Source organism: Myxine glutinosa, chromosome 1 (assembly GCF_964187855.1).
Source record: "Myxine glutinosa chromosome 1, kmMyxGlut1.1, whole genome shotgun sequence".
Taxonomy (NCBI): Eukaryota; Metazoa; Chordata; class Myxini; order Myxiniformes; family Myxinidae; genus Myxine; species Myxine glutinosa.
This window is the reverse complement of record NC_136261.1, coordinates 322,482,457-322,496,543: the sequence shown is the minus strand read 5'-3', so window position 1 is coordinate 322,496,543 and position 14,087 is coordinate 322,482,457. Positions and strand designations below refer to the sequence as shown.

The following is a 14,087-nucleotide window of genomic DNA, read 5'->3' as shown; positions in this document are numbered from 1 at the left end:
TAAAAGATGGACTTAAGAATGTGAGTATGTCTATAAAGTACGTACTATAAAATATGTCTATGACAGTAAAATATGTGCATCTATAAAATATGTATGGATGTACGTACGTACGCAAAATAAATACTTTTTGAATGTGAATTCATACAACAAAACCGAAAAGATCTGTTTGACTGCAGTATGAATATGCACCTATGTCGTCAATGCATCAGCTACACACCAGCACACAAACACAAACACACCAGCACACAAACACCACACAAATCAAGTCCTGGTGAGGGTCTGCCATCTCGGATTGCTCTTTCTAGTTATGATTTGTTACCCCCACCTCTCCTGGGCACACCACGAGTACAACCACCAGTTTTCAACAATTAATTCCCCCATTTATATGATGTCTATGGTTTCATGAAGAGAATGGGTGTATTTTATTATGACTTGTGATACCTCCTTCACATAAGGTGCGGTGTTATGCCATATACATTTACAGAAAGAACTAGAACGGCACTCGGTAGAGCGCACACCTCCGCCAGGCTGAACAGATTGTTTTGTATCCCAATGATAGACCGGACCTGGATCCAGACCTGAACCAAAATCTAATCAGCGTGTTCTTGTCACCAAACCAACTCATCCACCAAGCTTTGTCATAACTCATCCACAGGTTTTTGAAATATCGTGCTATATATCGTTTTTGGCATAACTCTCAATGGTGAATAATCACTTAGAAATTAAAAAGTTGTCGGATCCAGATTCATATCTTCACCAAAATCTAATCAATCCATCCTTGTCATACACCCAACCTGTCCACAAGGCTTTGTCCGATGCCGTCCATAACCTTTTGAGGAATACCCTGCTCGCAGACAGACAGGCAGGGGTGAAAACATACTCACGTCGAGACATGGAGGTGGATACTTTGAGACCTGGTAGGGCTCCATTCCACCTCCTGAAACGCGCACACGTGTGGAGATTGCAGCTAACACCAACTTACATGCACACATGCGCGCACGCGCGCACGCACACACACACTTCTTGAATTATATATAGTACGATAACGATGCAACTACCATCTCAGATCATCTTCCCCTTCCAAGACCATGATCCCTTTGATCCTCCCCAAGCCCACCTCTTTCCAAGTTTGTAATTTTTCCTTCCTGAGAGTTTGCTTCCGTGTCCATCTTTTCCATCCCACACATCTGTTATTTCTCCAAGCCTCTCTCTATTTTATCCAACAACCCTACTGTTGGCATGTTTTTCCCTCCCTTTCTACTGTTCTTTTTGTTCTGTTACGTCCTGATCCATTCTCTGTTCCAGCTCCTCCACGAGCCGAGCCTTTGCAGCCTTTACATTAAAAAATATGAATGAAGAGTCAAAATATTTACGTGAATAATTAATGGATTAAAACAAACAAATACTTTTCATGCCACTGACAGATAATTATACATTTCATGATGCAACACATTTGATGATGCAACACATTTGATGATGCAACACATTTGATGATGCAACGCATTTGATGATGCAACGCATTTGATGATGCAACACATTTGATGATGCAACACATTTGATGAGGCAGCACATTTGATGATGCAACACATTTGATGATGCAACACATTTGATGATGCAACACATTTGATGAGGCAACACATTTGATGATGCAGGCTTTGATGCAACACAACGGTGAGGGCACATATAATCGCCCAGCATGACCACTCATCTTACCCAATACCCATACTGCTCTGTCCGTGAACAATTGGTTCAAGACCACAAGCCTTAAAAAAAAAAATGCACTCGCCAGCCCAGAGCACAAACTTAAAAACAATTTCATCTCTATAAGAAATCTTGGAACGGCACCTGAAAGCTCGAGTCAGCAGAACACAATCTGTCACAAAACTTGCACTTCCTCCAAAAGAGGCATGGCGCAATATTACATCTGATTTTTATGGTAAAGGGTGGCTTCCTAGCTGATATGTGTCATGTCGGTGTACGGGCCACAGACGGGAGGGACTGAGGAGGAAAGCAGGAGTTCATGGATGCACTGGTGAGGATGATGGGAATAGTTGAGCCGGAGTTGATGCTGTGAATCGTGAAAATTGAACGTAAATGTGAGAGTAGCAGAATTAGGTGAAGAAGTGAGCATGGATAGATCATATGGATGGGGAGTAAAGAGTAGACATGATCAAGACCTGGCGGAGCTAGTAGTGAGAAATGATTTAGCCGTATCTAGATCCTTCTTTCAAAGCGGGAGGTTCGTAACTACATACCGGAGGGCCGTAACTACATACCGGAGGGCCGTAATTACATACCGGAGGGCCGTAATTACATACCGGAGGGCCGTAATTACATACCGGAGGGCCGTAATTACATACCGGAGGGCCGTAACTACATACCGGAGGGCCGTAACTACATACCGGAGGGCCGTAACTACATACCGGAGGGCCGTAATTACATACCGGAGGGCCGTAACTACATACCGGAGAGCCGTAATTACATACCGGAGGGCCGTAACTACATACCGGAGGGCCGTAACTACATACCGGAGGGCCGTAATTACATACCGGAGGGCCGTAACTACATACCGGAGGGCCGTAACTACATACCGGAGGGCCGTAGCTACATACCGGAGGGCCGTAACTACATACCGGAGGGCCGTAACTACATACCGGAGGGCCGTAACTACATACCGGAGGGCCGTAACTACATACCGGAGGGCCGTAACTACATACCGGAGGGCCGTAATTACATACCGGAGGGCCGTAACTACATACCGGAGGGTCGTAACTACATACCGGAGGGCCGTAACTATATACCGGAGGGCCGTAATTACATACCGGAGGGCCGTAACTACATACCGGAGGGCCGTAACTACATACCGGAGGGTCGTAACTACATACCGGAGGGCCGTAACTACATACCGGAGGGCCGTAATTACATACCGGAGGGCCGTAACTACATACCGGAGGGTCGTAACTACATACCGGAGGGCCGTAACTATATACCGGAGGGCCGTAATTACATACCGGAGGGCCGTAACTATATACCGGAGGGCCGTAATTACATACCGGAGGGCCGTAACTATATACCGGAGGGCCGTAATTACATACCGGAGGGCCGTAACTACATACCGGAGGGCCGTAACTACATACCGGAGGGCCGTAATTACATACCGGAGGGCCGTAATTACATACCGGAGGGCCGTAACTACATACCGGAGGGCCGTAACTACATACCGGAGGGCCGTAATTACATACCGGAGGGCCGTAACTACATACCGGAGGGCCGTAACTACATACCGGAGGGCCATAATTACCTACCGGAGGGCCGTAATTACATACCGGAGGGCACACACACCACAAGCCAAAAAAGGATTTTTGATTTTTTTTTGGTATACACAGTGGAGGCTCATGGAAGAGCAAGTACTAGTACACTGTGGATCAGGATGCAACAGGACAAAAGGAACAGCAGAGAGAGGGGGGAAACACCAACAGTAGAGCTGAAGGCCAAGTCAGAGGGAGGTGGACAAAAATGGATGCGTAGAGGAATGGGGGGGCAGGACAGGATGTGTGCGTGGACAAGATGGATAAAAAAAAGAAAACCCCCAGGAAGTAAAACTGGAAATTTGGAGGGAGGAGGGATTGGGGTGAGTGTAGAGAAGGGGTGGTGTTGGGGAGTGGAAGGGGTTGACAAAGGTAGAAAGGATCATGGTTTTGGATTGGGGATGATATGAGATGGTGCTGAACAGCTTTTTGGAAAACATTGAGGGAAGAATGCGATTGAAGAGGATGACGAAGTTGGTTGCACAGGTGAGAAAAAAAAGAGGTGCGAGATGCTATACATGGAATACTTACCCTGCGAAGTCAACTTGGTGCGAGCCAACTTCTGTTTTTGAAGGGGTTTTTTCTTTGATCCAATATGGCTGCCAGACCACGTGAGCGATGACATCATAAAATTATATTCTCTAATATAATTGTCGCATAGATCACGCTCAATACATTTCAAAACTAGAACGGGCACTCGGTAGAGCGCATACCTTCGCCGCAGCTACTGTTCTGTACTTGGCATGGGAGTGTAGGGAACAGAACAGTGAACAGTTTGGTGCTGATTTCATGCAAATCGGATAAGAATTGACCGAGTTATGACAAACAAGATCGGGCATTGAATTCTGAACATTTTGGCATTAGTTGCATGCCAATTGGATAAAAAATTGACCGCGCTATGGTAAAAATACGATTTTGACCTTTTCGTGACCTTGACCTTGACCTTTGACCCGATTGCTCCCAAAATCTAATCAAATGTGTCCCGTATAATAACCAATCATCCCACCAAATTTCATGCAATTCGGTTGAATACTTTTTGAGTTATGCGAATAACATACACACACACACACACACACAGACATACAAATAAATACACAGCGATCAAAACATAACCTTCCGCTTTTGCGAAGGTAATGATCAGACTAAGTGTTGTCCCTGTCGAATTATGATGCCATAATGTAGGCACCAATGACGTCATCATTAACAGCACCAATTCCCCATGTGGAGTTCTTTACAATGAGCTATGTTTCAATTTTTTCCCATGGGGCGCTTTGGGAGATATAGAGGTACAACGTTTTTCGGTTTTGCAAGATGGCGCCTGTACCACATGACCTCTGACGTCATAATTATCATTAAAATATTCTAAAGGAGGAGACGCTCTATGGTGAAAATGTTGTGTCCATCAGACCAACAGTTGCAGAGAAATAAAATTCATACTGATTGGATAAAGCGTTATACATGTCAAATTATGACGTTAGAATGAAGGAACCGATGACATCATCGTTAACATATCATATCCATCGGAAGAACTTGACAATGAGCCTTTTTCTCAATTTTTTTTCCATGGAGCGATTTCACAGATATAGAGGTGCGAAGTTTTTCCAAGATGATGCCTGTACTACGTGACCTTTGATGTCATAATTTTCACTAATATTCTCCAGGCGGAGGCGCTCCTATGGTGAAAATTTCGTGTCCATCGGACTAACAGTTGCAGCGAAAATGAATTTTTAAAATGTGGACACGCACGCCACATGCACGTACGCAACCGAATACCTAACCCTGTTTTCGCTTCGCAAGCGCAGGGTAACAAATGAGTGGAGTTGAGCAGTGATTCTGGATTTAGGTAATTTCACCAGAAGGGGGGTAGATCATGTTTGTTGGTAGATCATGTGTGTCCTGTAGAAACCTGGGGGGATGGAGGGGTGATAAAGCATGGAAAGAGCAGTGGGTGCAAGACCAGAAAGGAGATGGTAGAAGACAGAGAGACCACCGACCTGGCAGTGATGGCGAAGTGATAGACCCATAGACTCAGCTTAATCAAGGGAGATTCCGATAATCTTAAAGGCCTTGGTTTCTGCAACATCAAGCTGAGCAATATGTGAGGCAGGGGAGCCCGCACAGAGGGGAGAGCAGTACTCCATCAGTCTGCGGGTGAAAGCTTTGTAGGTGGATGTAATGTCATTGTTATAAAGATGCGGACACGCAGAGAGCATCAATCACCATCTTTATTCCAGGCAACGACAACACAGGCCTCACTCGGCCCCACCCACAGCGGCCCCACTCGGCCGTACACGGCACTACAGTGGATAGGAGTTCAGGTGTGCCAAGGAAGGACTTCGTATGAGGAGCCAGTTGGTGGCTGGCTCTGGTGGCCAACTTTTTAATTTGGTTTGCCCATGAATGATCTTGGTTGATTGATATGAAGCAACGGTTGTGGAGGATTGGGACCAGCAACGTGATTGGGGGAGAGCAAGTTGCAATACAGCACAACACAGTGGTGTTTGTGGTGTGCTTGAAGAAGAAGAGGCAACTTAGGCTGAGCTTGTAGGCAGAAGTTGATGAAGTGGTGGGAAAGCAAAGACAACACATGCTGTAGAGTACAAAGGGAGGGTGAAGGCAACGTATGAGGAGCTTGGCAAGGAAGTCAGGGATTTGGAGTGGAAGTGGTAGCACAGGAATTTTATGGAAGTTTCTGAAGAGGCAAGAGTGTGGAAGAATGGACAGAATGCCGTGGATAAATGATGAAAGTGGAAGAAAGAAGTTGTGTGAGAAAGAGCAGAGTGTGTGTGTGTGTGTGTGTGTGTGTGTGTGTGTGTGTGTGTGTGTGTGTGTGTGTGTGTGTGTGTCCTCCATAACCACAAAACCATGAAGCCGAGCAGCCCAAAACTTTGCATACATACTAAGGGAACTCCGTCTCCAGATAACTAGATGTGATGTTCCGTCTCCAGATAACATGTGATGTTCCGTCTGATAACTACATTTCTATTTTACAGTACTTTACGCCAAATACCGTGTGACGTCATATGCACCTTTGATCGTCACATCCACCCTTGAACGCTCTGCTTTGAAGTGATAATAAAACATTTTTACAGCAGCCACTCTAAAGTGAATATAAATATTTTTATTTGTATTTATAGTAAATAACAACATAATTAAATGGATTCATTACTGGTATGTAATGTATGTACACTGCACATACATTACATACACTTACACTTACTGTATGTACACTGATAGTTTATGTTCTGTGAATGTTTTGTTTACGATTTCCAAGCTTTGTCATCTCCACATCATGCACGAAGTGGAAGGGCTTTAACCCTCCGCCTCCATTGTATTAGGGGTGTCTCCCCCAAATCCCCAGTCGTTCCTGAAAGGCATTTCTCAATGTTTATACCTGTGGTGACGTCACTGAAGACGGGAACTTATTCCGTGGACGCAATTAATTGAAGCAAGACCTCTAAAGCTCATTACCTGTTATAAATAACTTCGATAACCCCAGTATGAACTGTTGTCACCTTTTACCTCAATACAAGGTGACACCTTCAAACAAATATCGTGACACTGGAAGCATACGTGGAGGCCGCAACTAGCCTACCTGCTTTGTGCACGACTATTAGTATTACTATTACGTATGAGGATACAATGGCTATCACAATACTCGCCATTGTCACGAACGGCTTTCGTCTGACCTGTCGGACCCAAGAAGTGCACCTTGGTCGTCGTCCCGTAGCTACCCTGCGTTCGTCGTCGTGCCATATCCCACAGACCTTACAATAGGACACGCCCTACTCCCAATGCCCCGCCCTCCTCGTAATACCGCGCCCCCATGATGAAGGGGATCCCTGCATGTTTCGAATAGGACACGCCCTCCTCGCCATGCTCCGCCCTGTATGACGAAAATCCCGCAGGTTCGAATAGGACACGCCCTCCTCGCCATGCCCCGCCCGACATGACGAATATCCCGCAGGTTCGAATAGGACACGCCCTCCTCGCCATGCTCCGTCCGCATGACGAATATCCCGCAGGTTCGAATAGGACACGCCCTCCTCGCCATGCTCCGCCCCGCATGGCGAATACCCGCAGGTTCGAATAGGACACGCCCTCCTCGCCATGCCCCGCCCCACATGACGAATACACGCAGATTCGAATCGGACACGCCCTCCTCGCCATGCCCCGCCCTTCATGAAAAAGAGGAGTCCCGCAGTTTCGTATTACTCTTCTTTGATCTGTTTGAAAATCCGACATTTCGACAACACACCACCTGACAATAACGAAAATACTCTTCTCAAACAAAAGATGGATTCCTTACGATTCCTGGCGATTTAAATCTTCCAACAATTTTAAACAAAATCCTTGTTGGACCCATAGGCGCCATCAAGTCTTCTATTTTGAGATATCGCGCGTTCTCAAAACTAAAGGGCGATGGTAGTTGGTAGTTGGTATGGGTAGTTGGTAGGTGGTAGCTGGTAGTTGGTAGCTGCTAGTTGGTATGGGTAGTTGGTAGTTGGTAGCTGATAGTTGGTAGCTGATAGTTGGTAGCTGATAGTTGGTAGCTGGCAGTTGGTAGTTTGTAGCTGATAGTTGGTAGTTGGCAGGTAGTTGGTAGCTGTTAGTTGGCTGTTGGTAGCTGGTAGTTGGTAGTAGGTGTGTAACGGCCTTTCTTCACTTTGTGAATTATTGATGTCGACTATTGGAGGTACATACTAAGAATTGGTAATTGGTAAAAATTTCAAATTGATCCTGGCTACGGAATCCAGGTATTAATACGACTTACGGACTGGAGTGGATTAGATATCTTATTATAATTTACCAAATGTCCGTCCGTCTGTCCGTCTGTCTGTCTGTCTGTCGGCTGAACCGATCACAACGATATTTTGGGTGGGTAATCCTGGGACCCCCTGGAGTAAAATAGGGTATGTTGATTGTCCAATTTCAGCTTTGGTCTCCAGCATTTTCAGGTTTGGACTCCCGCATGATATTCGCTTCGCATCGCAGTGACGGCGAGCACCAACATGGCGGCTGTACGATTATCGTGTATGTACATCTGATTACTTGATAAACGTACCAGAGAAAACAAATCGTTTGGGGAATGGGCTCTCCGATATTCGATGTGTTCACTGTTTGAATTATGTAATGTTGTGGCGGACACGATGGCGCTGGCGCGGTATCATCATTGCGCGCACCAAGAGGGTGTTGGCCACGCCCGAGGGGTAGGCGTGGCCTCGGGATACACACGGGGCGCGCAGCCCCGAGCACCTCAGTGCTATAGTTGAGCTTTGCAAATAAAGACTCTTTTTGGTTACCTGCGTTGTTGCTTCTCTTCTTGGCTAACAAGTCGTGTGCATAGCACCGCACTTCACTGGTGACCTCGACGCTGGTTAAGCTGCCGCTGACCAACAGAACGCGCCATGGCCAACAACGTGGTAGCAGTGAAGCTCCCCGAGTTTTGGGAAGCCCAGGCCGAAGTATGGTTTGTGCAGGCCGAGGCACAGTTCCGACTTCGAGGCATAACAGCAGATGAGACGCGGTATTACCACGTCATCGCCGCCCTCAGGCCCGGCACAGCCGCCCGAGTCGTGTCCGTCCTGCGGAACCCACCGGCCGACCACAGGTACGAGGCGCTCAAGCGCCTCCTCATCGCCACGTTCGGCCTCACGGAGTACCAGCGGGCCGACCGCCTCCTGGACCTTCCCGAACTCGGCGACGCACGACCATCGGTCCGGATGGACCACATGCTTTCGCTACTGGGTGACAAAGCCCCGGATTTTTTTATTCCTGGGCGCTCTTTCTACGCCAGCTGCCGGCACAGGTACGCCTCGCGTTGGCCGGTTCCCAAATAAAGGAACCGCGTGCGCTGGCCGTCGAGGCCGACAAGTTTTTCGCGGCTTGTGAGATGCGGGCGAGCTTCGGTGCGGCCGTCGCGGATCTCGAGGCTGATGCGCAGGCACACCTCACGGTTCCCGAGGCTGATGCCGATGCACACCACGTGGCCGCCATCACGCCCCGCCCACCACCACCGCGAAAACCGCGGCCTCCGCCTTCGCCGCAAACCTGGTGCCATTTCCACGCCAGGTTTGGCCACAAGGCGAGGAATTGTCGCCCGCCGTGCTCGTTCGGCAAGTCGGGAAACTACCAAGCCGGCGCTCAGTAGCGGCCCTGAGCGTCGGCCATTCCGGCAGCCTCCTGTTTGTCACGGACACCTTGTCCGGGCGTCGCTTCCTCTGCGACACAGGCGCACAGGTGAGCGTTATCCCCGCCTCCACATCCGACAAGCGAACCACGGGCCCGGGCCCCGCGTTGCTTGCAGCCAACGGTACGCCCATTCGCACATTCGGGAAGCGCTGCCTCTCCCTGCGGTTCGGAGGGCAACGCTTTCAATGGACGTTCGTAACCGCCAGCGTGCCCATGGCATTGCTCGGTGCGGATTTCCTGTGTGCAAATGGGCTGTTGGTGGATGTAAAGAACAGGCGCCTCGTCCAGGCGGAAACGTTCAGCTCGCTTGCTTGCACGCTGAGCAGTTCGTTGGGCAGCTCCCTGAGCGGCTCACCAAGCGGCTTGCTGAGCGGTTCGATCCCGGCGAGGTTGGTTTGTACGCTCCCGGCAGCGGACGAGTTCACCCGCCTCCTCGCCAGCTTCCCGGCCCTCACGCGGCCCACCTTCTCGGCGGTGGCCGTCAAGCACGGGGTGGAACATCACATCCCCACCGTCGGGCCACCGGTCTACGCCCGGGCACGCCGCCTCGAACCGACGAAGCTCGCGGTGGCAAAGGCGGAGTTCGCTACGCTGGAGCGGCTGGGCATCGTACGGCGCTCCAAGAGCGCTTGGGCATCGCCACTGCACATCGTGCCGAAGCCCGGCGGGGGATGGCAGCCGTGCGGGGACTACCGCCGCCTCAACGATGCCACCACCCCCGACCGTTACCCAGTCCCTCACATTCAGGACTTTTCCACCCAGTTGGCGAAAATGTCCTTCTTTTCTAAGGTGGACCTTATCCGCGGGTACCACCAGGTCCCCGTCAGGCCGGAGGACGTACCGAAGACGGCCGTCATTACACCATTCGGCCTCTTCGAGTTTCTTCGGATACCCTTCGGTTTGAAGAATGCGGCTCAGGCGTTCCAACGATTGATGGACAGCGTCTTGCGCGACTTGGATTGCGTGTACATCTATCTGGACGACATCCTCGTCGCAAGCGCGTCCCGCGAAGAGCACCTCCGCCACCTCCGCACGCTCTTCGAATGCCTGGGCCAGCATGGCCTGATCGTAAACCCCGCCAAGTGCCGGTTCGGCGTCGCCGAAATCGACTTTTTGGGGCACCGCGTCACCAGGCACGGGGCCACCCCCTTGCAGGCAAAGGTGGAGGCGGTCAAGGGGTTTCCGCACCCCCGCACGATCAGGGGGCTCCAGGAGTTCCTGGGCATGGTAAACTTTTACCACCGTTTCCTGCCCCGCATCGCCCAGCTCCTGCGCCCCCTGCACGAGGCGCTCCGGGGGAAGCCGGGCAAAGGTGACGTTGTTTGGACCGAGCAGATGGACGCGGCGTTCGCGGGCGCGAAGCTCGCCTTGGCTAACGCCAACATGCTCGCGCACCCGGCGCTCGATGCACCGATCGCCCTCACCACCGACACGTCAGACTACGCGGTGGGCGCGGTACACGAGCAATGGGTGCGTGGTGCTTGGCAACCGCTGGCGTTTTTCAGCCGGCAGCTTCGCCCGCACGAACGCCGGTACAGCACCTTCGACCGCGAGTTGCTCGGGCTCCACCTGGCGGTCCGGCACTTCCGTCATCTGCTCGAGGGCCGTTCGTTCACGGCCTTTGTCGACCACAAACCCCTGGTTTTCGCGATGGCCAAGGTCGCCGAGCCATGGTCGGCCCGGCAGCAGCGTCACCTCTCGGCCGTGTCCGAGTACACGACGGACATCCGGCACGTCGCGGGAAAGGACAACCCGGTGGCGGATTGCCTTTCCCGGACCGTCGCCCACGCCGTCCACCTCGGGATCGACTACGCCCGGATGGCGGCAGACCAGACCGCCGACCCCGACGTCCAGGCCTTGCGGACCGCCGTCTCGGGCCTTCGCATCACCGAGGTGCCATTCGACGGCGCAGGCACGGCCCTCTTGTGCGACGTCTCCCTCGGGCGGCCTCACCCCATCGTGCCCGCGGGCTGGCAGCACCGGGTTTTTGACGCCATCCACGGCCTGTCCCACCCGGGCACGAAGGCCTCCCAGAGGCTGGTCGCCGACAAGTTCGTCTGGCATGGCCTCCGGAAGGCCGTCCGCGATTGGACTAGGACGTGCCTCGCGTGCCAGCGCGCGAAGGTGCACCGCCACACCCAGGCCCCGTTGGCCCCGTTCACGGTGCCCGAATGTCGTTTCGACCACGTTCACGTGGACTTGGTGGGACCTCTGCCCCCCTCGCGGGGTTTCACCCACGTCCTCACCATGGTGGACCGCACCACCCGGTGGCCGGAGGTCGTGCCTTTGGCGGCGACGATGGCGGCGGACGTCGCGCAGGCGTTCATTGCCACCTGGGTTGCCCGGTTCGGCGCCCCCTCGGACATCTCGTCCGACCGCGGCCCCCAGTTCACCTCGGAGCTCTGGGGGGCGGTCGCGCGGGGGCTCGGCCTCCAGCTGCACCGCACCACGGCCTACCACCCTCAGGCCAACGGCCTGTGCGAGCGCTTCCACCGCTCCTTGAAGGCCGCGCTTCGGGCCTCCCTCCGCTACGGCGGCTGGGTCGACAGGCTCCCATGGGTCCTGCTGGGCCTCCGGACGGCGACCAAGGACGACCTGCGCACATCTGCGGCGGAGTTGGTCTTCGGGCAACCGCTGCGGGTGCCAGGCGAGTTCCTCCCCGACTCCACGGCACCATGGTCCGCGGCGCAGCAGCGCTCCGCACTGTAGGAGACCGCCCGGAGGTTCGCCCCGGTGCCGACGGCGCACCACGGGTGCCCGCCAACGCACGTCGCCCCGGAGCTTCGCACGGCGGAGTACGTGTTCATCCGCCATGACGCCCACCGGACACCGCTGCGGCCCCCGTACGACGGGCACTTCCGCGTGCTGGAGACCGGGGCGAAACACTTCACCCTCGACATCGGCGGTACTCCTGACCGTGTTTCCGTGGACCGCCTCAAGCCGGCCCACCTCGACGTGGACCACCCCCCGCCAGTGGCTCGGCCCCCGCGGCGGGGCCGCCCCCGGACCGCCGGCACCGCCCGGCCCCGCCGGCACCCCCCCCCCCCCTGGTCCTGCACCCATCCCAGGTGCCGCCAGAGGCATCCCAGATGACATCCCGGCATCCCAGACGCCGCCAGAGGGCGCTTCGGCCGGGTCATCCGTTTGCCCCGCAAACTGACCCTTCAGGTGCGCGGGAATTCTGGGGGGGGCACGTGTGGCGGACACGATGGCGCTGGCGCGGTGTTATCATTCCGCGCACCAAGAGGGTGTCGGCCACGCCCGAGGGGTAGGCGTGGCCTCGGGATATACACGGGGCGCGCAGCCCCGAGCACCTCAGTGCTATCGTTGAGCTTTGCAAATAAAGACTCTTTTTGGTTACCTGCGTTGTTGCTTCTCTTCTTGGCTAACAAGTCGTGCGCATAGCACCGTACTTCAACGTAACGTTTTTGACGATGTTTTCATTGTGACGATGTTTGTGTTCACGGTCGTGTTTGACGTGGCGGTGTGAACGTAATTTCGTAATGTTTTTCATTTTCGTAATCGTTTAATGAACGTTTAATGAGCGTAAGAATAATGTTTAATGGTCATTAGATGAATGAATGAATGTAATGAATAATGCCATGGCGTCGCGTTGGCAGCAGTGACAATATAAAAATGTTTGCCAAGAACTTCAAAGAGAGAAAAGGAACTTTTCTCAGCAATGTCGTGTACCCTGAAGTTCTGAGCTGAAGAAGAGGTACCATACAAAATCATTGCATTTTTTTTCCTAAAGAAACGTTAATACACGTACAGTTGATATCACGATTTAAAACACGATGGAATAATATTTACCGATATGAACAGTGATGCACAGAGTTCAATAAATAAACAAGAGTGCGCAGTTCCTGTACCGCTAACGTTACGATCGCGTGCGCACATGAGGGCACGTCCGCCATTACCAAAGAGGGCAACACTTGCTCGGATAACCCGGATGTACATGCATTGGCGAACGAGTTTGAATGTAAACAATACGTAAAACTGTCACTCGTGAACGAAACCGTACCTAGCTTTATCTTAGCCAAATTATGGAAATAAATAAGAAAAAAGTATTTCCTACAAATGCATTTGATAAAAGAGTGTATTTTCTTACCTTAAATTGATAATTTCGGGCTGAATGCCGATGTACAGCTTTGAACAGAAGTCATTTGTATCGGCGACATACACAGTTATAATGCAGTGAGCTAAGCTACTTCGACTAATGTTGGTCTTCCACCTCTGCAATAGGATTGGATCTTCAAGGGGGAATCTGAAAAGAAAACGACAAATGATATTTACCATAAGGAATACAAAGAGTGTGTGTCCTCACCGTCACTTTTCGGCAGCAAACAATAAAATTGTAAATATTTTTTAAAAATTAGTAAAAAATAAAATAGTGAGGCCTAATACATAAATATTTATTGCATCATTTTAGACATAGACTATTTGTAAATAAAATATCTGATCTAGGCCTAAGACTTAATCTCCTTCAATCAAACTTCACTTCATGCCTGGTAGGCCTAGGCCTATAGAGTTTTAGTAGTCTAGTCACAATTGAAGGGATCAAAGTTTAGACATTTTGCTTAATAA

General features: G+C 51.5%; 1 protein-coding gene across 6 annotated transcripts in view; it reads right to left on the bottom strand.

Moving 5' to 3' along the window:
• The window catches only part of LOC137411278 (coiled-coil and C2 domain-containing protein 1A), an 89,917-nt gene extending 82,794 nt beyond the window's left edge, over positions 1 to 7,123 (bottom strand). For 2 of the 6 annotated variants that reach the window (XR_010981325.2, XM_068096646.2), the window contains exon 1: positions 795 to 926. Coding sequence is in view for 4 of the 6 variants with exons in the window: in XM_068096646.2 (XP_067952747.2) it covers positions 795 to 894 (100 nt within the window). In the remaining 2 variants the exon portion in view is untranslated. Of the gene's footprint in view, positions 1 to 794; positions 938 to 6,970 lie in introns of those variants that run through there. The other 4 variants (XM_068096659.2, XR_013621721.1, XM_068096651.2 and 1 more) reach the window with 4 other exon arrangements.
• Between the last annotated feature and the right edge of the window lie 6,964 nt (positions 7,124 to 14,087).